At 39.4% G+C, this 25633-nt stretch overlaps 1 protein-coding gene and 1 long non-coding RNA gene across 8 annotated transcripts in view; one reads left to right on the forward strand and one right to left on the reverse strand.

The window, feature by feature from the left end:
* VEPH1 (ventricular zone expressed PH domain containing 1) overlaps positions 1-25633 on the forward strand; it is a 200239-nt gene that overhangs the window by 145626 nt on the left and 28980 nt on the right. For 3 of the 5 annotated variants that reach the window (XM_072618640.1, XM_072618639.1, XM_072618643.1), the window contains exon 11: positions 3962-4096. In XM_072618640.1, the coding sequence (XP_072474741.1) occupies positions 3962-4096 (135 nt within the window). Of the gene's footprint in view, positions 1-3961; positions 4097-6400; positions 6483-25633 lie in introns of those variants that run through there. The other 2 variants (XM_072618644.1, XM_072618642.1) reach the window with 1 other exon arrangement.
* Positions 1-25633, reverse strand: part of LOC140510208 (uncharacterized) — a 146441-nt gene that overhangs the window by 72028 nt on the left and 48780 nt on the right. For 2 of the 3 annotated variants that reach the window (XR_011969145.1, XR_011969146.1), the window contains exon 2: positions 6379-6484. This is a non-coding gene — a long non-coding RNA (uncharacterized lncRNA). Of the gene's footprint in view, positions 1-6378; positions 6485-25633 lie in introns of those variants that run through there. The other variant, XR_011969147.1, reaches the window with a different exon arrangement.

Raw genomic sequence — 25633 nt, forward strand, 5'->3', positions numbered from 1 at the left:
TCTGAATCCAAGGCCACCATTCTATTACCACACCTCCTTTCAGGTTAAGTTTCCACCTCCTAAAATTCCAAAGAAAAATACAATATGCCATTGATGTCCATCCCTTGCTTGCAATAACACTCCAGATTCTTCTATTTACCTTGAGCTGCCTTTTTTAACTTCATGCCCATCAGTAATTTTTTTTGCTTCATCCATTCTTTGTTGTGTTCATTTGCTAATTTTCTAAAAATGAATCATGAAAAATCCATTTTGATTCCTCCCAGTGATGTTACTCTCACGTGGTCTGTGGTTTGTTTTGTACTTTGAGCCCAGATAGCAGAAAGCAATGAAAGAGGCTACTTTTCCACTCTTTACATTCCATATAAATTCTTCTTCTTTGCTCACTTTTGGTCCTTCCTTGTCTTCCTAATGAGCTCTGTTTTTGATGGGAATAAAAATCAGAGCTTTGATTTCTCAAACCCAGCTCTTTCATTACCTCATAGGGTTGATCTAAACTTCGGTCTCCACTCCACTGATTTGTTCAAATGCATGTGCCCTCTCGGCTTTGACTATCAGCAAATTGCCCATTACACTCCACAGCCAAATTCTTCTCTTCGTGTTGTCTTGCATGTAGCTGGTACTTCAAGATTGCATATTGAATCGAATTATATGAATCTTTAGCTTTTTCACTGACATTTTCTATATTAATTCACAACACTAATGATGATGAAATCTAAAAATGTTCATCTGACACCTCTTTTCATCACAAGCTTAAAATTCAAATTTGGCTCTATCCATGGTTCCCACACTTTTTTGACTTGAGTTTCACTGTAGTAGGTCCAAGGATGAATGCTAGAGACTCATTCCCATTTACTATCGCAAAAGGGGAAGAATGGTACTGTCTTTGGTGATGCACCAATAAATCGATACTGAGTTTTTATTAACTAACATAAAAAGTTATTGATTTATTCTAGAGAAAAAACTAAAAATATTTCAATGTTATAGTCATAAATACTCTGAATGACCCCCCAACCACCAAGCAAATTTGCCCCCATGTATTAGCCTTTGATATAAAAAATAAATAGAGAGTGAATTCCAAGACCATGCCCATCATTCTCATGATTTTATAAAATCTCATGATTTTATTCATGTATCAAAGCAAAATCTATAGCAGAATATGTACATTAACCTACTTATTATGCTTTGCTAACTCATAACAAATTTACATTTATAATAAGTTTTTAAAACTTGGTGAAATTAGTTTTCTAAGTGACAAATTGATACGTCATTTGATTTACCAATCAAATAAGCATTCATTTTATTGCTTATGATGTACTTGTCTCTGCTTGAGGGTGGGTAAGTTTTTGTATGTACACATGTAACTAATAACAAGCATTTATATAGTATTTTTAAGGGTTCAGGATGCTTTATAGAGTTTATCTTATGGATCCTCAGCAACTCTGAACAGGTACTATGATGAGATACTGTTACTCCCATTTTGCTGATGAGAAAAGTAAAGGCTGAGAGAGCTTAAGTGAGTTGCTTGCAGTTCCACAGCTAGTAAATAACTGAGGTACGACTTGACCTCATTTTCCTGGTTCTAGGTCCAGCCCTCTGTCATTGTGCCATCTGGGTTTCTCAAGTATAAAGTATGTCCATGGTCCTGGGAAACTTAACAATCTTTTTACTAGAAAGCCAAGATCCATAGAACCCCTGAAATGTTAGGGAAATACATTGGAACTCATCCACTGGACCTCCTCATTCTACGATTGAGGAAAGGAGTCTCAGAGAGCAAAATTCACCCAGCATTTGGGCTAAAGAGAGAAAGAAGAGTTGAGTGTCCTGACACCAGGATAGACAGTAACCAGTTAAGTAACAATGCAAACCAATAGAACATAGTAGTTTGAGGGCATGGTTTGCTAATCTATCTGTTTTTGATGTTGCTATCCATTTGTTCCAGTTGTGTCCCATTCTCCATGAACCCATTTAAGATTTTCTTGGCAGAGATGCTAGAGTGGTTTGACATTTCCTCCTCCAGCTCACTTTACACATAGGGAAACTGAGGCAAACAGTGTTAATTAACTTGCCTAGGGTCACACAGCTAGTAAGTGTCTGAGGTTGGATTTGAACTCAGGTCTTTCTGACTCTGGATCTGGCAATCTGTCCACTACATTACCTAGATGCCCTAAGTGATCTATAGCACTTAATAAAAAGAATGATCTCAAAGCATCTGGGCTAGTCATATTACAAGTATGAGGGGTGACAGGTGGAAAGTCTTTTCTAGGGTAGAGAATATTAAGAAACCTAGAGGAAGCCTGTGTCCCATTGGGTACCAGGGCTGCATTGTATGAAAAGACATGGAAGGTTTGCAAACTGGGCATTGAAAGGAACATCAAAACCAAGGAGCTCATTGATTGACTGAATTATTTGGAGTATTGAAGTAAAAGTTTGCGACTGGGAAGGAAATAGGATCCATACTGGATGGTAAGCACCCTGAAGACAGATTCTGTTCATTTTTATCAGCCCTTTCAATCACTAGGGACTTACTTAATGCACATCTGTTCATTGAATGACATATCAAAATGAGTGATACAAAAAATTTACTTGTTTGTTTTTCAGTCATGACTGACTCTTTGTGACCCCATCTGGGGTTTTCTTGGCAAAGATACTAAAGTACTTTGCCATTTGCTTCTCCAACTCATTTTACAGGTGAAGAAACTGAGGCAAATAAAGTTCAATGACTTGCTGTGGGTCACACAGCTAATAAGTGTCTGAGGCCAGATTTGAACTCAGGAAGATGAGTCATCAGACTGACTTCAGACCTGGCGCTCAATCCACTGCTCCATACGCTCATTAATGTGAGGATCCCAGTTCCATTTATCATCTAGGAGCCTTTGTAAAGTCAGTAAGGCACAATGAGAAAAGTCCTAGAATTGTAGTCAAAGAACATGGGGTTTAAATCCAAGTTCTGCCACTTCCTTTGTATGTAATCATGGACAAGTGGGGTGGGGAGTAGTGAGGAGAAAAAAGAATGGAAGGGAATATGAATTTATATAGCACCTACTACGCGTTGGGCACTTTTTACAAACATTATTTCATTTGAGCCTCACAATAACTTTGTGAGATAGTGACTGCTATTATCCCCATTTTACAGTTGAGGAAACTGAGGCAAATCAAGGGTAAGAGATCTGCCCAGGGTCACACAGTTAGTATGTGTCTAAGTCTGGATTAGAACTCAGATCTTCCTGATCTCCAAGTCTCACACTCTGTCCACTGTGCCACCTAGCTACCTCATTTAGCCATTCCAGTAAGACCCAAGTTATTTAAATTCTCTGGGTTTCAATTTCCTCATCTGTAAAATGAGGTGGCTGGCCTGTATGGCATCTAATGTCCCTCACAGCTCTGTGTCTATGATCTTATATTTTTTTGGAAGTATATGATCCAAAGACATGCTGTTTTTCACTCCCAATTTCCATGTGTGAACAATTATATTAAACTGTTAATTATTAACCTGATGCACTTAGGTTATGGCCATACTCTATATGAGGCTAGTTAATACTTATTTCACAGCATCTCTTAATTTTCTGTCTTAACTACCATGTTTTTGTTGAAAGAAATAGAACTATTCCTTACATAAAACTAATTCTTAACAAGGCATATTGTTGGAAAATGAGTTGAGTAATAAGGTATGACCAAGGTCAGGGATATTTGTAAGGATTGCTTCTAATTGCGCTGAAAAATTCTTTTAAACGATATTTAATAATTGATATTACTCTCAGTTCAAAAAATAAAATAAAAATACCAAACATAAACTATATTTGACCTCTTTTATTGATGATATTTCATTTAAGCCATGTTTAAACTCAAACTCTAAGGTCGAGAGCCAATTGAATGTCATTATTATCATGTCAAGAGATGTTTCTACACTAATGGGACCTTGGTGAAATGTGTTACATTTTTTTATCATTAATTTTTTCTCCAGGGCTCATTTCTGGAGCCGCTGTCCACACAAAGTCTGTCAGTGCGAACTCTCAGATCCTTGTGGGAGAAGACACAGATAAAAGAAACTCACAGTTTTGAAACTGTGATGATACAATCTACATTTCCCCATAAGAAGGTAAGCATTTTTCCCAGACAATTTAAGTCATCAATATTTTGTGGCAGTGGGTTTTATTTCTGTCTTTTACCTTTCTTAGTATCTCCAGAACCTAGCACAATACCGAATACATTTTTATTGTTCTTCAAACATTTTCAGTAACGTCTGACTCTTCATGAGCCCATTTGGGGTTTTCTCAGCTGAGATACTGGAGCGGTTTGCCATTTCCTTCTCCATCTCATTTAATGGATGAGGAAATTGAAGTGAACAGGATTAAGTGACTTGCCCAGGTTCACATAGCTAGTAAGTGTCTGGGGCTGGATTTGAATTCAGGGAGATGAGTCTTCCTGACTCCAGAACTGTCACTCTATCCTCTGCACCACTACACATAGTAGGCATTTCATAAACATACATTGACTGATTGGATGATTAATAATGTCATCCTTTATCCTCTTCCATTCAGAACTACAACCATGGCAGAGACATCAAGACTTGCCAAGGTACCAAAATTGGATGAATGATGAGAGTATTTGGTTTATTCTTTTTAATTTGAGCTTAGTACCTATTTAGAACTATGAGATAAAAAGGGAGCCCACGAGAAGGCAAGTTTCCTCTCTCTCTGTGGCTACACCCTGATGAGCTACTTGGTGACCCACCCCACTCTGCTCACCCCCTCAGTCATTGTCAGGACCAGAATTCCTGGCTATGGTTATGTTTACATTATCTGTCATCATGGTGCTTGATGTTTATTGGCATGTGTTTCTTTAGTGGACTAGACAGATTTGGAAAACAGGATGATAAGTTTGGAGCTATAAGGAACCTCAAAGTCCGTCATATCCAACCAGTCCATTTTCCAAATAAGAAAGAGAAGATAGACAGAAAGTAAATGACCTACCCAACGTCACATAGCTAAGCAGTATGGTAAACTGAGCACTGGGCTTGGAGTCTGAAAGACCTGAGTTCAAATTCTTTCTCATACCCTTACTAGTTACGTGTCCCTGGGCAAGTCACTTATCCTATCTGCCTCAGTTTCCTCATCTGTAAAATGGAAATAATAATAGCACTTACCTCCCAGGGTTGTTGTGAGGATCAAATGAGATGAGTTTAAAGCTCTTAGCCCAATACCTGGTACATAGTAAATGCCATATAAATGTTAACCTATTGGTGAGTTAGGGGGCTATCTCCCCCAAACATGTGAGGACTTCCCCAGCAGGATGGGCAGATATGAACAATTTCTTCCAGTAGGACATGAAAGTGATGGAAGCAGGCACTGTGGAGCCCTCAGAACTTAGTCAGACATTGAAGATGCCCAGATCATCCAGTGCACCCCGGACTATCACCAGTCACCTTGACTTTTGGCCTGCCACTGGACTTTAATGACTGGAAGGGAGAGCGAGGCTGATGACTTTGAGCAAACTGCCTCACCGACATCCAATTCACTAGTGGGTCAAGACATCACCCAGTGGGGTCATTGGTCTCCTCAAAACCAAAGGATGACCAACACTAAGTATCAAAACCAGATACCTTATTGTCAGTCAACAAATCAGCAAATGTTTATTAAGTGAGTTCTTAAAATGTGCCAGTCACTGCCAGATCTGCTATTGGGCACATTGAGGATTAGCAGCTGAGAGGCACCATGTTGTAGTGGCTACAATATTGGCCTTAGAGTCAAGAAGATGCTAGTTCAAAGCCTGTCCCTTGACACATCCTGGCTGTATGACACTGGACCTGTCCCTTAACCTCTCAGCGCCTCAGGCAACCATCTGAGGCTCTAAGTTTCAGAGAAGGAATTGACGGGGATTGGTAAAGGGTTTTTGCTCATCTTGGCATTCCCATTACAAGTGAAATCACTGGTCTAATCCCTACGCCTAACGTATGAGAAGCAGTTTGGTGCTATGGTTAAAGTTATCATCTGAGTCATGAAGACCTGGGTCTGAAATCACTTCTGACTCCTACTGACTGTGTGATCTTACCAGAGTCCCTTGCCCTCTCTGTGCCTCTAAGCACTGAAGTGGCTTAACCAGTGTGCTTTGCTAAAAAGAGTTCTCTCACTGGCAATTCACTATAACAATGAAACAGAGATCTAATCCAAAATGAGAAAAACAGAAAAGCAGTTCTTCCCCCAAGAGAGTTAGCCTGCTGAGAAACACATGCATTCCTCTCAAACAGAGGACACCTGGCTGACATGGAAGGCTCGTTCTGAGTAGGAGAGCTATTTTGTACTTACGGGCCATTAACACCCATTTTCCTTCCTGAACATCTGTTGCTGTTGGCTGCTACAAAAGGAGTGATGGTGTATTTACCTATCACTTGTGATCCACCTAGAGGCAGTGAGCCGCAAACCAGGCTTGGACACCCTCCTTGGCTGCATCCTCCGGCCAGTCTTCCTTTCCACAGCATCAGCAGAAACTGTGAAAGGAGACAAACCCATGATGGAGGATAAGGCGTTACTTCTGTTTTCTAACGGGCTGGACCTCACCCTATCAACGATGTTTACTTCTCAAGTGCCGCCATGTACAAAGACAACTATGAACAATCCCCTGAAAGTATATAAGGCATGAGCTCCTCGAGTATGGGGGCTGTCCTTTGCCTTTCTTTGTACCCCCACACTTAGCAGCACAGTGCCTGGCACATAGTAGGTGCTTCACAAATGCTTGTTTATTGGCTTTGCCAACATTAGAACATTATAAAAATGCTACTATTTATTATTTTCTGTAAAATATTTTCTATAAATCTATTTATTTTCTATAAATTAAATTATATTTCTATAAATCTTATTATTCTACTGATCAGAGATATGGATACAGAGACTGGCTCAGAGCAAAGCATAATAAATAATTAAGAGTGTATCTATATATTTAATAGGAATGTATGTGTCGAATCTATAAAAAATTGTATGCTGTCTCAGGGAGGGAGCAGGGGGTGGGGGGAGAGAGGGGAAAAAAATCTAAGATATATGGAAGTGATTGTAGAACACTGAAAACAAATAAAATAATTTAATAAAAAAAGAATGTATCTACAGCTCTTTAATGTTTTCAAAGCATGCTATCTCATTTGACCCTGATGAAAACCCTGGAAAGTGGGGAGGGCAAAGAATAAATATTGAAATGCATCTACTATGTGCTGGGTACATGTGCTACTATGTACTGGATAATCAAAGTATTATCTCATTTGATCCTCACCACAACCCTGCAAGGTTAAGTGCTATTATTATCCCTATTATACAATTGAAGAAACTGAAGCAAATAGAGGACACATCCCTTACATATGAGGAAACTGAGGCAGAGAAGTTTAGTGTCTTGACTAAGGGTCACACAGATATGAAGCACCTGAGTTAGAATTTGAGCTCACATCTTCCTGCTTTGAAGTCTAACATTCCACCCCCTCTGCCATGGAGGGGCCCAGAAACCAGGAAAACCCTTCCTCTGATACCTACTGGCTATTGATCAAGCCTCTTAAACTCCCAGGGCTCTCCAAGATTTTGAGTTGCTGAAAAGGTGCTGACCTTGGATTGATAGAGAGTGTTTTTTCACAGCTGCCATAAATCCTCCTGGTCATACCTCTTTTCCCAGTGACTCCCCAAACCCCTTTCTCCTTTCCTTGTCTTAGTCTGTAACTCCCATGTCTACTTGACACAAGCCTCCTGCCCCCAAAGCATTGTCAAGTCAGTATTGCTGGGAATACCTAGGTTCCCTTTTTGTGTCTCCTTCCTTCTTATTCTCCTCCTCTCATCTCTGGAGCATCTCATTCCTGTACCCTTTGCCTCTACTCCTCCACACTAATCTGACAGCATGTGAGCAGTTCTGTGAGTGGACTAAGAATCACAATGGAGGCAGACACCTCTGCCACAGGCAGGCTTCACATCCTTTCCCAACAAAGACCCTATAATCTCCTTCTTTGGAGCCGGAGCTTGCTCCCCATTCTTTTTACCATGTTGGCCATCTGACTGGAACCACCTCAGGAAGGAGACCCGCTGGCCTTTCAGCTCCTTCTCCCAGCCTCCGGGCAGGAGAATCACCTTCACTTTAACCAGCAGCGTGTCAACACTTCACATGCTCCAGCCACATTCCTCTATTCCCTGAAGCACATTAAAGATTGTTTCACGTCCTTGAGCTCCAGGCTGCAAATTTCTCTTTTATGACTATCAACTTCTTTCCTAGGTCCTTACACTTCATTCTCCCACATTCTTTCATGGGGGCCCTTTCTTTATTTTTTTAAAAATGTCTTTTCTTCAGCCAAACATTCCCTTCCTTCTAGCTTTTCAAACATAGGCAGATAAGATTTAAAACTCAGTCTGCAACTTGTAGTATTTGTCCTTGTAGTGTTGAACCCCGATATGATAGACTATAAATTACTTCTGTTTTTGATTGGCCTGGCCTGCCTTCCTGTAGTGCAGGGCTTCTCAACTTTGGGTCCATGAACTCATTTTTAAAACTATTTTCACAATTACATTTCAGTGTTGTTGACTTCCTTCGTAATCCTATAAATTTTATTTTATGCATTTAAAAATATGATTAGTAGAAGGAGTTCATAGGCTTCACGAAACTGACTACAAATTCTACGATCAGTAGAAATATTGTTTTTAGGAGTCCAAGACACACACACAAAATGTTAAGAGACACCATTCTACTGACAGATCTAGGACTTGCCTTTTAAGTTCTTTCTGGTTTTTGGTAGGGTTATAAATAGGTCTCCACCAATGGAATCTCTTACTCTGTTGGGGAAAGGGGAGAATATGTGTATACACATGTATGTATTGCAAACATATTTATATGAATACATACACATATATATGCCTCTAGATGTTCATATATATGCATGATACATGTTTGCATATAAATGCACACATATATGTGTCTATTCATGTATACAGTATATATACATGTATGCACAAGCATTTACATGCATTAAACACACACACACATATATATATATATATACACACACACGTATGAGTTTCTTAATCACCAACTACTGCCCTGAGTACAGTGCACTGAGAAAGTGGGGGAAAGGTCAGGGTACGGGCATGTAGAGGAAAGGGTATAGAAATTTCCTTACATGTACATAGGTTGTAGTTTGGTTATTGAGAGTCTGTTGGTGTGAAGGTGTCAGAGTTGAAAAGTGTTGAGCTACAATGAATGAAGGGAGTGGTATAAATGTGTAAGAGACAAACCTTGATTGATTATCATGGGGAGTCATGACCCATCTTCTCACCAATTGTTTGATCACACACAGATTGAGCTTCAACATGGTGGTCCCTGTGCCCCACATTGATGACCACTATTATAGACAATTGATAATGAAGGTCTAGAGTTCAGAAAAAAAATGAGGGATGAAGCAATAGATTGGGGATTGTCTGCATAGACCCAGTAGTTGAAATCAAGGGCATGAATGAAATAGTCCAGGAAGTGACTGACAGAGGAAATGAGAGGGTCAAGGACAAAATCTTGGGAAGCCATGACCAGAAGCCAAGGAAGGAAAGTAAGAAGAAGCAGAAAAGTAGGGAAGTGAAGACAATGTGGTGTCTCTTAGTGAGTAGCCAGGAAGGAGGAAGTGGGCAACAGAGAAGTCAAGGAGGTTTGGGGGTTACTAGGGACTACTGAAGCAGCAACTCCAGAGTGTTGGTGAAGATGGAAATTGGAGTGGAAGAAGTTGTGAAGTGGGGAGAAATTGGAGGCAGTGAAAGGGAAGGTCAATGCAGGACAAAGGTAAGCTGGATAGAGTCAAAGTAGCAAAGGAAGCTTTATGATCTCGGCTAACTCCAAGTGTTCAGAGAGAGATTGGGAAGAACAAGTGGAGAGGGAGAGCTTAAAAATGGATAGATGCTGCCTGGCTACACTGGATTCTTAAGAGGCCCTTGGCCCTTGGTTTTATGGTCTAGTTGGCGATAGAAACAAACATGCATAAAATTAAGTAAGAACAAGGACCAGTTTGAATGGCATTAGAGCCCGAGCTGAGCCCATGAGCTCTGGAGAGGGGATATGGACAACCTGGGTCAGGTTAGTAAAGGGAAGGCCCTGAGAAAGCCATACAGTGTCATTTTTTTAATTTGGGTTTTGTTTTTAAATGCTGACAAACCAGAAGTTTTTAAAATGAAGCCAAACCCACAGCTGAGTCACTGTGGAGTAAAACTTCTGGCCTAATTTCATTCTGGCTTCAAACTGCCAAAGTCCCAGTGAAAGGCAATCACGTAATATTCTAGTGACTCTTCAACAGTTGTGAAATATGTTTGTTCTTTTAAACCACCCAGTTAAAACTTACAGGAACATTTTTGGTGCATGCTTGTGAATATATCTATGACATCATTCGTGTTTTTCTCACATTTTTAAAGCAATGATTGCTTCACCTCAAAGAAGAGTTATCACAGCTCAATTTTTGGAATGTGTTAAAAGTTCACCTCTAGGAGAGTACCCTGGGTCACAGGGTACTCATCACCCAGCTTGTGATTTGTCCATAATATCAGGAAGATGATGCCATGACTTGCAAGTGAATTGGATTTAAGTGAAGGAGGACTGTGCAGTCACCAGCCTCACGTTCCAAGTTCTCACTGTGACAGAGGTAACACCCATTCAGTGATTAGGGCTGTTTCAGAAGTGCGGCATGTAATGGTCCCTTCAATCTAAAAAGGCAAACAAAAATCAAATTGGGAGGGAAAGGCAAAAAAGAAGCAATTACCATTTAAATTCCCTCTGAGCCACTTGGGCCCAAACTGTAACCATTAACCAGTGCTTGGGTAGGGATCTATTGCTGGCCAATCAATGAGAGCCAGAGTGAACTGGGTGGAAGGCATGGTTTTTAAAAAAGAAATCTAGTCAGTAAACCAGCCACAGCCCCATGGATAATGAGCCTCTCTGTCCCTCGTGCTACTACTTCCTAACTCCAGTGTGACGTTAAGTAACTTGTCCATAGTCACATAGCTACTCAGTGGCAAAGATGACATTTCATTCCAGGTCTTCTTAACTCCAGCTCCAGGCTGTGACCCTCCATGGAAGCCTTTCTAGCCTGCTGGAACCCCCCCATACCCCCCACCAAAGCTATTGCTCCATTGGCTTAGCCAGGGAGATCCAGGGGCGCATCTACACCCAAGAGAGTAATCAAGGTAAGATTTTTGTGAAAAATGGTGAAACAAAACCAAACAAACAACTGCTAAAGTGTGCAGTACATGCCATGTAGCATAGCATTACACCTAAAGGGTCTCGATTTTTTTCTCAAGAAATTTAGCTTAACGTAGACATGACTAAAAGACGTAATTTTTTAGTGTTTTTTCTACTTGTACAAGGTATTTATTGACTCATGAGATCAAAGATTTAGAGCTGAAAAGGATCCCAGAAGTCATCAAATCCAATCTTCTCCTCTTACAGAGGAGAAAACTAAACCTCAAGGAGTTCAAGTGATGTAACCCAATAAAGGGAGGCAAAGAAAGAGGCAGAAGTGAGAAAACATTCCAGGCATGGGGAGTGGCACGTTCAAAGGCTCCAAGATGGGAAATGGGGTTCTATATGTAAAGAAAGGTAAGGAGACCAATGTGGTTGTGCTGTAGTGAGTTATGGGTAACGATGGTGGAAAGATGGGATGAGAGGCAGGTTGTAAAAAGTTTTGTATGTCAAGCAGAGAATACATATATTTAAAGAGAATTTTATTTGATCCTTTCCCTTTAGTTAACACTAGTATTAGGAGAAAGAGGGGGGAAAGCCCAAGATTCTTAAGAGCAGTACTTTCATAGATTAAAATCCAGTACAACTGGCAAAGTCATTGTTTCTAGCTTATTAATTATGATCCCAACTGTTTCCCTAGAAGATTCATGCTCTGAACTGACCTGAAGCTTGAGAATCATTTTTTTTTCCTTTGAGGGACAGTGAGAGTGGTCTTGGTAAAGCAACTTAAAATTATCAACAAGCACATTCAATGAGAGTTTCACTGTTGGTTTTCAATGCACAACTAAGTTCCACCTAATGGGAAAGAATTCTGAATGATGGTTATGAAGATGGAAAAGAATTGGCTGGTAGAGGGGTGAGAATTTGAGAGAAAACTTTTGTTGTCAACAAGCTTTTATTAAGTACCTACTATGTGTCAGGCACTGTGCTAAGTTCTGAAAATAAAAATACAAACAGAAAGACAGCCCTTGCCCGTAAGGAACTTACATTCTAATGGGGGGAAAGAATAATCAATCAATAAACATTTATTGAGTACCTACTATGTGCCAGACCCTGTGCTAAGTGATGGGAATTAAAAAAAAAAAAGGCAAAAGACAGTCCCTGCCCTCAAGGAGCTTACAATGTAATAGGCAAAGCAACATGCAAACAAATGTCTACAAGGCAAACTACATACAGTATAAGTAGGAAAAAATTAACAAAGGGAAGGCACTAGAATGAAAAGGGATTAGGGAAGGCTTCCACTAAAAGATGGGATCTTAAAGGAGGTTAAAGGAAGCTTAAAGGAAGGCAAGGAAGCCAATACACACACAGTAGCATAGGGAGACATTCCAGGCATGGGGAACAACCAGAGAAAATACCCAGAGCCAAGAGATGGAATGCCATGTTCATGGAACAGCCAAGAAGCCAGTCTCACAGAATTAAAGAATACATATTGGGCAGTAAAGTGTAAGAAGACAGGAAAAGTCAAAGTAGGCTTATTTATGAAGGACTTTGAATGCCAAACAGCTCAGTGTTTGAATAACTTATTCAAAGCCATGATATGAGGTGGTCAAGGTAGGGAAATTCCTACAGTACAAAAGGAGCCACTTTTTATTATTCTTTTTTGTATAAATGCACATTTTAATATACGAAAAATTGTATTTTCCATAGAATGCAGTTATTTTTCTTTTTGCATAAGTCAGGTTGCATGCATGAAGGCTCAGTTCTTGGCGAATAGTAATAGCACACAGAGAAGGCAGCTTTTAAATTCAGCTTTCTACCTTTTTCAGACCTCTCTGGGGATACACAAAGGCTTTCCCCTGGTTTTTGTCTCCATCTTTGATGAAGGTTTAAAACTGATATTACAGTAGTACTCAAATGGTTCTAAGATGTGGATGTTGTCTCCAGTGATGCAGATCATAACCCCTCCATGCCTCCACAAAGTCCTGCTTTGGTGCCTCCTCATGGAGAGGAGATGAACCCAAAACTGTGCCTCCTAAGCACAAGCTTTGGCAAGTCCTAGGTGACTAGAAAGACAGTCCTAGCAACAGACGATCTTCCCAGGACTGGGCTAACCAAGTAGAAAGTGGCTCATCATCAGTAATGACAGCAGTAATGATACATGGCATTTATAGAGTACTTTAAAATTTGCAAAGCATTTAAAATACATTATCCCATTTGAGCTTCATGACATATGAAAAAAAATTCCAACCAATTTCTTGACACAATAACCCGTACTTACCATACCAATATTCTCCCAGTGATTCTATGTGGCTACATATGATGGAAAACCACAATCTCAAAAGTCTGTAAATTGTAAGTAATCCAAAGATCAATGGAAAGATGCACAGTAGGCATATGTGGTCTGTAGCTTATGCCAACAATGACATACACAAAAGGTGAGATAAAACAAAAACCCCTCCAGGAAATGGATGCTAAGGAAAGGAGATGAACCAGCCAGGCAGAAAGCAAAAGGAAGGAATATCAGTTAGGCACCCCAAGGGCTCTACTTATGACCATGAAATGTTAAAAGACAGAGTGAGGCTTCAAGTGCATTGGGCAAATCTCTTACGGGGCATGAATGAGAGGATGTGGACAAGAATTTCAGAGGATGAGGAGAAATGAATGCCTCAGGACCTGCAATGTGGGAGGGAACGCTCATATTGTTAAGAACATGGATTCCCTGAGGTATTAAGGTATGTAGGATTGGGAATTTGTTCTGAGGAGTCTCCATTTTCAGTAGGGCAGAGATTTCAGGTTTTTCGTTATTCATTATTCAGTTCAACATAGATGTGTTAGTAGTGACTGCGTTCGTAGTGATCACTATCATACTAATATTGTACTTCTTCATTAGATTGTATTGTTAGTATTATTAGATTATTAAAAGTATTGTGCCAGTAGTGATTATTAATAGTGATTACCTCCATGAATGTCCTCCTTGGATAACTGATCATGCTATTAAGGTGACCCTGGCTTCTCAAAGACCATATCAACAGAGAACAAGCCTAAATAGATCCTGCCATGTTAGAAAGGCTTCAGGAACAATACAACAACAGGATATTGGCCAAACGCAAGTTTGGTTAAATGCAGAGCTCCTCAGTGGAAGGTTGGTAGTTAAGTAATGAACAAGTTAGTGTCATTTTAAATTATGAAATTCATTAAGGTGACATGGAAAGGTTGTGGCCACATCAATGCAATCAGGATTTAAAGGATTTTAAAGGATTGACTTGTATGTTTAAGACTATAGGGGTATTAAAAAAAATAAGATGGCCTCTGCCCTAGTTGAGGCAATAAAAAAACATGTGAAGTAGTTCAATATCAGTGAAAAATTATATTGGGCTAAGTGCCAGTATAAGTGGTACAGATTTTAAGTACAACAGGAGGGCAGAATTAGGGGAGGTTGGTAGCAGTTAAGGAAAAGCTTTGCAGTTAAGGCAGCAGTTGAGCTAGGCATTGAAGGACAGCTCAGATTTGGAAAGGTGGAGAAAAAGGAATAGATTCTACACAGAGATAACAGGATGAACAGACATTGGAAGGAGCGTGGAATGTTCATTGCATAATGAGATCTGCTGAGCTGGTCTGGAGGGTATGTATTTGAAAAGAAACAGAAGAGAAGATTTGCTCTGAAGGGTAGAATTGGATTATGGAAGGCCTTGAAATCCATACTGATAAGTTGGCATTTTGCCTTGTGGACTGTGATGAAATATTTTGGGGAAGCTGGAGGGGTAGTAAGGAAGAAACCAAAGGCAAAAGTGACTCATTCGATGTGGAGAATAACTGAAAAAGATCAGCAACTCATCTAAGGTTATGAACCTATGATAAGAGTGAGACCATTGACAGAACCAGAGAAGTTGAAGGAGTTATTGGATTGGGGAAAAAAGAAGTCTGGTTGAAGATCCATGTTGAGTTTGAGATGACAGCAGGACACCAAAACAAGAACATTGAGAGAGCAACTGGAAACAAGTATGAACTAGAAATAAAGAACTGGTTAAATGGATGACAGGAGTCTCATCAGCACCATGCTTTCTAGACAAGATTTGGAATTCTAGATAGCATTAGGAATATTTGGGTTTGGGGTTTCCATTATTCAAATTACATTATTTAAATGCAGGATTTATTTTATCATTGTTTACATAGAATAAAAAAACTCACTCAACTCACGATAGGCAAGTTATATCTTCTGGTTTGATTTAAGAGAAGAAGTTGAAAACTGCACTAGTACCTCCGAGAATTGACAAAAGTCTCCTGCTAAAATGCTGCAATCTTCTGGTGACTTTTTATAAGTGTGTTTTCGGGGGAATATGTTAGCATCCTAAGCTTAGAGTCCCAGTCCATGTCTAAGCCCTTATGTCCCTGAATTCTGTTGGTAGTTTCATTTGGATTCAATGGTTTTAGGGGTCAACTAGGTGGTGCAGTGGATAGAGCACCAGTGCAGGACTCAGGAGGACCTGAGTTCAAATCTCACCTCAGACACTTGACACTCACTAGCTGTGTGACCTTGAGCAAGTCACTTAACCCCAATTGCCTCATCCTGGGTCATCTCCAGTAATCCTGATGAATATCTGGTCACTGGATTCAGATGGCTCTGGAGAAAAAGTGAGGCTGGTGACCTGCACAGCCCTCCCTCACTCAAAACAAAGTCAAGTGCAAGTCATGTCATTATTTCTCTGATGGCATGGTCTTCTTCCACAACAAAGGATGAGCACACACAATGGTTCTATTTCTTTTTCTTAGTAACTACAAACCAGTACTCATCCACTGTATGTGACTTTGTATAACCCCATATAATTTATTGAGTTCAGATGATTAGGGAAGCTTTTTGGACCTGACTAAATGTGAAATTCAATTAACCCTAAGAACAAGATTTGTTTTTCAGGTTATAGGGACTCCCTGGTTTGCAGTCATGGTTCTTGGATTCACAGTTGGGGAAAGAAAAAATTAATTTTACTTAGAACTAAAAGGCATTTATTATTAACACATTTTAGTACTTTATAAATGTAACATTTTGTTAAAATGATATAACTGACTCAATCCTACAAGCTTTGTGTGGATTACATGCAAGTCACTGAGCTAGCCACCAGGAAAATACAAAGACAAAGGAGAAAAGTGATCCCTGCCCTCAAGAAGCTTGAGATAGACTGGGTCAGATAAACAGAGAAATACTTTCTCAATTTTTCTCTAAGCTCGGTATATCAAAATAGATTGTATTTTCTAAATCTCTCTCCAACCAGGCCATTTTCCAGTGAAGCATGTCTATTTTACTACCGTTCTATACGTTCCACCATGACCATCCAGATGTTACACATCAGCATGATACAGAAAAACACATTCATTCTGTAGTTTCAGAAAATAGTTGAAATTACTCAATTCTCCAGGGGCTAGAGGAATGGAATCATTCTGAAATGTTGTGGGGTTTTTCCCCCTTAATCCAAGAATGGTTTGGAATTCTTTTGTAAAAAATAAATCATTGATACGTGTATTAAAAAAAAGTTCAATCCTTCTGTCCTAATTGTAATAATAATAGCTCACATTTATGGAACATTTTAGCTTTGCAAATTGCTCTGTGTATATTATATGTCTGGACCCTCACTCCAATCCTATGAAGTAAGTTGCTATTATTATCCCCAATCTACAAGTCAGACTAGTAAGGCTCAGGGAGGTTAAATGACCTGCTTAGAGTCACAGAGATAGTAAATTGTTTGGTGCAGAAATTGAACCCAGGTATTTTTTAGTCTCTGACTAGTGATCTCTCTATAGGCCTCACCAAGAGTCTCAGACTCGGCTCTGACAGTAGCTGTATGACTTTACCTAAGTCACTTAGCCCATCTCAATCTCAATATCTTCATCTGAAAAATAGGCATAGCTCTCTTGCCTGTCTCACACAAGATAAGATAATATAGATGGAAGTGCTTTATCAATGAATAATTATAATAGCTAACATTTATGTGGCACTTTAAGATTTTCGAAGCACTTCATAAATCCTGTCTCATTTCAATCTTCACAATACTACTGGGAGGTAAGTGTTATTATCTCCATTTCACAGATGAGAAAACTGAGACTGGGTGAGGTAGAAACAAGCATTTATCGAGTACCTGCTATTTGCCAGGCACTGTGCTAAACACTTTACAGATATCATCTTATTTGATTCTCACAGAAACCCTGGGAAATAAGTGGTTTTATTATGTACAATTTACAATTGAGGATACTGAGGCAAACAAATTAAGCGACTTGCCATGGATCCCACAGCTAATAAGTCATCTGAAATAGGATTTGAATTCCTAACTAGGTGCAGAGCTTGACACACAGATATGCATCCTAAAAAGAAGGAAAGGTAGATGATTCTTTAGTGAATACTCACAAAGAACCAGGTGCTCTACAGAGATCAGACATCAGAAATCAGAGGTAAAATGACTTGCCCAGGGCCATATAGCTAGTACATTGTGTGTGAGGCTAGATTTGAACTCAGGTCCTCCTGACTACAGGACAAAGGGCAAGGAAGGATAAAGAAACTGAGAGAAAGGAACCTTGATTATGATTGAACAAAGAGACTGAGAAGCTTTCAGAGAGGTGGGAGAAGACCCAGGAAAAAACTGTCATCTGAACTGCTGGGAGAGGAGAGAAGAGTCACTGACTTACCTAAGTTCACATTTTGTTGGTTTTGGTCTGAGCTCCAGCCACTGTGTCACCAGACAGCCTCTAAGGACTAAGTGACCACTAGCAACTGGGGAACTTCATGTAGGAGGTGAGCTTGAGAGGGATTGGCATAAGACTGATCAGTTCCAACAGGTTTTTTAAATTATACATATATATATATATATATATATATATATATATATATATATATATATATACATATATATATATTTGTATAAATGTGTGTATGTATGTATATATACATATATACATGTATACAAAATACATATATATCAGAATTTCTTTGTTATCCAATTTCGAGTAATTGCTTTGGTAGCACGGACATTCATTCCAGTGAGGGATTCCTTCCTCACTGCATTTAGAGAGACTCCTCTTTTGAAACCATACTCAGAATAAGCATTGCCCAACTGGAACTGGCCAGTTGGATACCCAAGGGGCAGGGCAGCTACTACAACTCACAGATTGTTTTTGTCCTTTGTTCTCAAAGAGAACCAATGACATCAGGAAGGCGATGTCATAACTTGCAAGTGAGTTGGAATTAACAAGTTCCTGAGCTATGCAAAAAGGCAGCCCCATTGCTACATTGTCAGAGATCACAATAGACCTCAAATGGCATTGTTCAGTTTGAACAGCCACCCCATTCACCAGCATGGCTTGAAATAATTTGAGTCATTTTCTAAAAATCAAGTCTACCCTCAAAGGATAAATATTTACCACTACAGAGGTTATTCAAAGCAGTGCATCTCAGTTTCTAAAAATAATTCCCCAAAGTTCCAAAGAGGTTTTAAAGCATAACAAAGTCATTGGAATAAGTGTATAGCTTCCCAAGGTGACTACTTTGAATGGTCAATCCTCATTTGGCTAGATGTTCTGCTTAAAAAGTCAAATTGGTCTTCCACTCACATAATTCTTGAAAGCTGTCTTCTGCCTCTGACATTCTATAGTTTTATACCACTTTGGACTAAGGTCTCATCTATCTATAAACCCAGGTGGAGGAATATGTCAATCAATGACATTTTAGACCATGTGCAACTTGAGAGCAGGAACTATCTTTTGCCTAGCACTTAGTAGGTGTTTAGTAAATACTTGAAGACTTGACTTGACTTTTCCTTGAGGAAGCTACCAGCTAAATACTATTCAGCATATCGTCTGTTAAGGACAGGGCATGTATTCTTCATATTAAAGTAAAGGTCATTTATAGAAAGCTTTCTCTAACCAATTGGCCCTTTCAGTCCACAGTTCTCTCCAAAAGCATGATATTTCCTCTAAAATCACAACTGCTCATTTTTCTTGATGACCTACATGAAGTAATTTTTAAAACAAAGTATAATCTATCCTAGTTTTCACACCCTCTAGAGGAAATGTCATAAATTCATTTAATAACCCAATCCACTGTCTAGCAACTGGATTTTTTTTTCTTCTTGTATCTACCCTAAATCCCTCATGTTCCATTTGAAGTTCATTTATTCTTATTATTTTCTCAAAGGTGATAGAGAACATCTGGTCACCATTCCTTAGTAAGCCATGCTTCATGGACGCCAAAGTTGCTGCTAAGAACCCTCTAAGTTTTCTCCTTTCCAAGCTAAATAATCCTAGTTCCTTTTGGTTTTCTTTGTAAATTGTATTCCCTTACCCTTTAATCATTTTTGTGTCTCTGCTCTAAATCAACTAGATTGCCCCCCACATCCTTCTGAAGCTCAGACTGGAAGAAAAAGGCTGAGTGTTTATGCCTCTCATTATATGTGCTCCCTTCCCTTTTGTGTATCTCATTATTCCTTAAATATGTGCATCTCATTTTACACCCTTTAATTTAGGCATCTCATTACAGCCTTCCATTTTCCATCTCATTATTCCCATCTTTTTACTGCTTTTTTTCTCCATTCCTTCCTTCTGTTCTCACATCTTCTTAAGTCAATCTCTTTATCCATATCATTCAATCCTTTCCTTTACGCATCTCATTACTTCCCTCATTTTGCCCAGGTCATTACGCCCTCCCATCTGTGCTCTTCATTATCCTGTTCCATTTCTTTTCGTCTCTTTACATCCCAAACATGCACATCTCACCGCATTGTCCACTCTCCCACAGTGTTCCCTCCTTTCTCTCTGCTTCTCATCAATCCCTGCTGCCCTTTGCCCCTCTCATTCCGTGCTTCCATTTCCAAATCACATTACACCCCCTTGCACACATCCAACTCTACACCCACCCCATTATGAACTTCCTTGTACCTTTACACATACATCTTGTCCCATTTGTTCTTCTCATGATGGACCTGTCCAGCGCACATGGATTATTATGGCTTCCCATGTTCTATCTTGTTGTGTCTTTTCAAAAACTTAGAAATTTGGCAACAAATTTGCAAATTCCCAAAGACAGAACACACACTCTGCCTTTGTAAAGCTAACTATGGGCCCCCATCATGTCGGAGCAGTTTCCCAAGTGAGTCACTCACTCACTTTTCAGGGAATATAATATGATATTGAGCTGCCATAGGGAGAAAGAGGATTGGCTTTGGTCAGAGAAAAATTGTTTTGCTTGAGGCTTGACAGGGAAACCAGTGATGAGGGGGAAGAACACCCTCTTTCTTCCTAGGATTACTTCACTGATTCTGTAAGTACCTCCCCACATCAGGAAATTGCTATCATGATTGACATTAACATGCCTTTATTTTTATCATGTGCATATTTAAATGTTGTTGAAAACAAATGTATGTGCATAGAAGAGACTTCAGCTAGTCATATTCAGTGCATTGTCTCCTTTTAGGAAAGACTTTACTGAGAGATGGTTTATTTGGAGCCTTAGGGCAAGAGTTTACCTAACTCAATAGACTGAGGAAAAATAAACATTTGTCAAATGCCTATCATGTGCCAGGCACTTTATAAATATTATTTCATTTGATCCTCATAACCATCATGGGAGGGAGGTGGTATTATGACCTTCATTTTATAGTTGAGGAAACTGAGGCAGGCTTGACTTGCCCAGGGTCACACAGCTAGTAAGTATCTGAGGCTAGATTTGAACCCAGGTCTTCCTGATTCCAGGTCCAGCACTTTATCCACTTTGCCACCTAGCTACCTTTAACCCTAATTCTAATTCTGTGGTCCTTTGATTGCTCTAGCCCTAGAGAGAAACCTCACACACATGTACAATAAAAATTTAGTGAGATTTGAAGTATGTCATAAGGTTTTTAAGCATAATAATTGATCCACCCCCTCAAAAAAAACCACCCATCTCATTGATACCTAGAATCCCACCATTAAGAGATTCATTTTTGTTTGCTTTTAACATGTTGCCTTGATTACTAAAAATAAACTCTAGGCCTGAGCATAGTTCTGGAATCTGACAGATTCACTAACAGTGTAAATCTTGGTGCCAAAGATTTCAAGCTTGAAGCACCTTAGAGGCTGTGCAGTCCAACTCTCTCATTTTGGACATGAAGAAACTGAGTCACAGAAAGGTTAAGTGATTTGCTCAAGAGCACAAAGGTAATGAATGTCCACTGAGGTTCTGCTCTGATAAGGACAAGGAGATATGCCTGGGGTCTTGTAAAACCAGCCAGATGTGAGTTCTGGCAAGTTAGTGGCTCTCTTCCTGGCATGTTACTTGTGCTGTTCTCTCCTGGTTCTTCTCCTAACTCTCTGGCAGCTTCTCAGTCTCTTTGTTGAATCATAATGGGGATTCCAACCCCTTTAAATTCTGTCCTGGGTTTTCTTCTCTTTTTTTCTCTTTACTTTCTTTCTTGAGAACCTCGTCAACTCTCATGAGTTCAACGATTATCTCTATTCAAACAACTCCCATGTATGTATATCCAGCTGTAACCTCTCCCTTAAGTGCCATTCATTCCTCACTAGCTTCCTATTGGATGTTTAGACCTGGAGGAAATGGACGTGCAAAGAAATCAAACGTTACTTGGAGTTCTTGTTCTTTATTGTCTTACGCTCCCAACGTTTGGTTTTTAATCTCACTCTCCTCTGCTCTCCCCTTCCCCCTTTTCTTTTTACTGATTCCATATGCTTGCAAGTTAGCTCTTTAATAGACTGCCATAGTTAAATTCTCTCAATTTTTACTGCCAACTTTCCACATTCTGTTTTTTTTCTTTTTATTATTAGATGAGTAAGAAAAATGAGCTTTTCAAACTAAATCAAACATTTTAGCATATTCGTTAAGTCATACTTGAAAGAATAACTCGGTACTTATTTCTAAGAAACAAAACAGGGGGGTCAATTTTGAGACCCCAGGTACATACCAAGGTACCCCTCAATTCTCAAGGCCAGACTTCACCCAGTACAGGAATTCCATTGAGACACATGGCTAAAATCAACTCCCAGCCAAGGAGAAGGAAGTGGCCTAAATTAATATGGTTCCTTTCTCCAAAACTTTGAGATATTAAAGAGAAGAAGAAAACCATCTGCCCAAGCATATGTAAGTCCACCATACTGGCTCTTTATGGAGTTGCATACATCCATAGTTTCTTTATTTTATGTGGAGCAGAAAAAGAGGAAGAATTGCTTATCACATATGGGAAATGTGTGTTCATAATCAGTAAGGCAGTGAGGCATGATGGAAAGAGGATTGACTACATAGTCATAATTTGGGTTCAAATTATGCTATTGTTGTTGTTTTGTGTGTGTGTGTGTGTGTGTGTGTGTGTGTGTGTGTGTGTTTGTTCATCCTTCATTGCCGAAGAAGACCATGCCATCAGAGAAATGATGACATGACTTGTACTTGACTTTGTTTTGAGGGAGGGAGGGCTGTGCAGGTCACCAACCTCACTTCTCCTCCAGAACCATCTGAATCCAGTGACCAGATATTCATCAGGATGACTGGAGACGACCCAGAATAAGGCAATTGGGGTTAGGTGACTTGCCCAAGGTCATACAGCTAGTGAGTGTCAAGTGTCTGAGGTAACATTTGAACTTAAGTCCTCCTGACTCCTGCACTGGTGCTCTATCCACTGCACCACCTAGCTGCCCCTAATATGGAGAGGCAACTGTCACTACTTGTATGACCTTAGGCAAATGTCTCAAGCTCTCTGGATCTGAGTTTCCTCATCTATAAAATAAGAGGATTAGATTAAATGACCTCTAAGGTCCTTTACAACTCCCAATTTACAGTCTTACTATCAGTTAAGTAGAGACTTTGTTTTTCTTTGCTTAATTCAATTGAGTGAAAATATTTACTAAGTGCCTAGTGTGTACCAAGCACTGAGGCAGAAGCTGGGTGCTATGAGAGTTCGACTAAGGATAGTCCTGTCCTCGTAGCCGTTACAATCTTGTGGGAGCATATGAGCGCACACAAAGTTATCTTTCCGTGAGACCTATGCTGCTCTCCTCATTGCTCATGTCACCCCAAACTGGGTTTGATCTTATGTTCACTTTTATATATGAAGGTTGTTTTCCTGTGGATCCCTTTGTCATTTTCGTCTCTGTATAACCAAGGTCTAGCCTAGTGCCTGACACTGAAGAAGTACTTAATGAGTGTTTTTTAACCCTCCCTCTGCCTTTTCCTCCTTCCTTTTTTCCCTCCCTCCCTTTCATTCTGTCTGTCTCTTTGTGTTTCTCTCTCTCTTCTCTCTGTATGTATATATGGACGTGTGTATGTTGTATAGATATAATCATAAACATATATACATACATATATAATAGAATCATATCTATGTCTGTTTAATCTTTGGTCTAGTTACTGCTGGAAATAGCAGCACAAGTGCCTCGAATTCCTGTGAATGGCCAGAGATCTACACTCATCTCATACCTATGCTCATAACTTTGGCCACTAAAGAACGTGACATGCTTTCCCTGAAGACAATCAAGCTCTAGCTTCTAATAGGCCACATACATATGTATTATATGATACACATATATGTGTTCAGAGAAACTTCTTTCCTTAAGATAGTGACATTTTACACGCACACAAAAATTATAAACAATGATGATAATTATATATACATATATGTATATTATATGTGTGTATGTGTGTATATATCTATAAATAGACCTAGATACATAGATATATAAATATATATAGATATATATATATAAAATATATATGTAGATACAGATATAGATAGCACAGCTAAGGCAGGTAGTGCAGTGTATAGAGCACCAGGTCTGGAGACAGGAAGACCTGAATTTAAATCTACCCTCAGTCATTTACTAGCTGTATGACCTTGGGCAAGTCACTTTACCCTGTTTGCCCCAGTTTCCTCATCTGTAAAATAAACTCTTCAAGGAAATGGCAAACTACTTCAGTATCTCTGCCAACAAAACCCCAAGTAGGGACATGGAGAGTCAGACATGACTGAAAATGACTAAATAGCAACACTACTTAAAGGTTTGCAAAATGGTTCAAGTACATTGTCTCTTTTGATCCTTACAGAAGCACTGAGGGAGGTAGATGCTACTTTTATCTCAATGTACTGAAGAGGAAACCAATGTTCATGGAGGTTAAAAAGGCTTTAACAATTAGTGCCTGTGGCAGGATTCAAACCCAGGTCTCTCCTGATTGCTAGTATAGCAATCCAACCATAGGACCATACTGCCTGCCAGTAACCACAAGCTGTATAATCATAGTTCTTGAGAGGTTATCCCTATGGATTCAGAGAAACTTGATTTATTAAGCCAATATTTAAGATGGTTTACTGGGGAAAAAAAGATTAAAGTACAACAGATAGTAAAAGAATAAACCTAAAAGGAATTTTTTAGAAAGACTTCATGGTCTTTATATAGCTCATAAGATGGGAACTAGAAGGGCCATTATGAACATAGAGTTACAGTAGAAAGAGTATTGACTCTAAAGGCAAAGGACCTGGGTTCAAATCCTACCTCTAACACTCTCTGTATGACCTTGGTCATGTCATTTCACCTGCTGGGCCTCAGTTTTCTCCTTTATAATGTAATAGACTTGGACCTCTTGGCTTCTGTGATTCCTGGAAGGGATCACATTTAGATCACATTGCTATGATCAACATTCATAAATGTGATCTCAAAATACCTTTGTGTGTACTATGTACTATGTACTTTTGACAGCAAGCATTAATTAAGCACCTACTGTGTTCAAAACATTGCACAAGGCACTACAGGGAGAGTGGAAAAGACACTTTTTGCCACGAAGAAGCTACAGTCCATTGGGGGAGCAAGGCATTCTCAATTTGGATGACAATTCCATGAAAATGATGCAACTGATAAATGGTGGTCTGTGCAAGTATGTTCCCATTGACCCAAGGAGCTAATGTACGTGCTATAAAAAAAGAATTATTACTACTGGTGCTACTATTTTTATTCTTTGTGAGGAGGAGCTCTGAGAACCCAATGAGTTACTTTTTTTTTGTTTTGCTTTCCTGTCATTTCCATGGTAACATGTTTCAGAAGTTTGAAGACCAAGAACGTTTTAGAAACCAAGTTACATACAGTTTTGAAATGTCCTTTTGCTTTGCATCCATCCATAGTATTTTGCCTTCGTATCCCATAGAAGAGGAATGCAGTCACATGTTAATGACTATGGAAACGTTAAGCTCTTACTCCTATGTGAATAAATTGGGGATTAAATAAATAAAGGAAAAACCCTCTCTTGTTTGTGTTACTCGATGTGGCCTAGAAATATGGGCCTGTATCGATTGTGCTCAATGCAGGCACACATGGCACATTAGCCAATCCTATAGTGTACCTCCACTCACAAATCACTTTGCAACAGAACTTAAATTTGCCAGAACATAAAGTCCTTCCAGATGTTAGCCACTCTCACCGATTTCTGGAAAATTGCTTCACAGTTCTCTTT

This window comes from Notamacropus eugenii, chromosome 6 (genome assembly GCF_028372415.1).
Source record: "Notamacropus eugenii isolate mMacEug1 chromosome 6, mMacEug1.pri_v2, whole genome shotgun sequence".
In the NCBI taxonomy this organism is placed as follows: Eukaryota; Metazoa; Chordata; class Mammalia; order Diprotodontia; family Macropodidae; genus Notamacropus; species Notamacropus eugenii.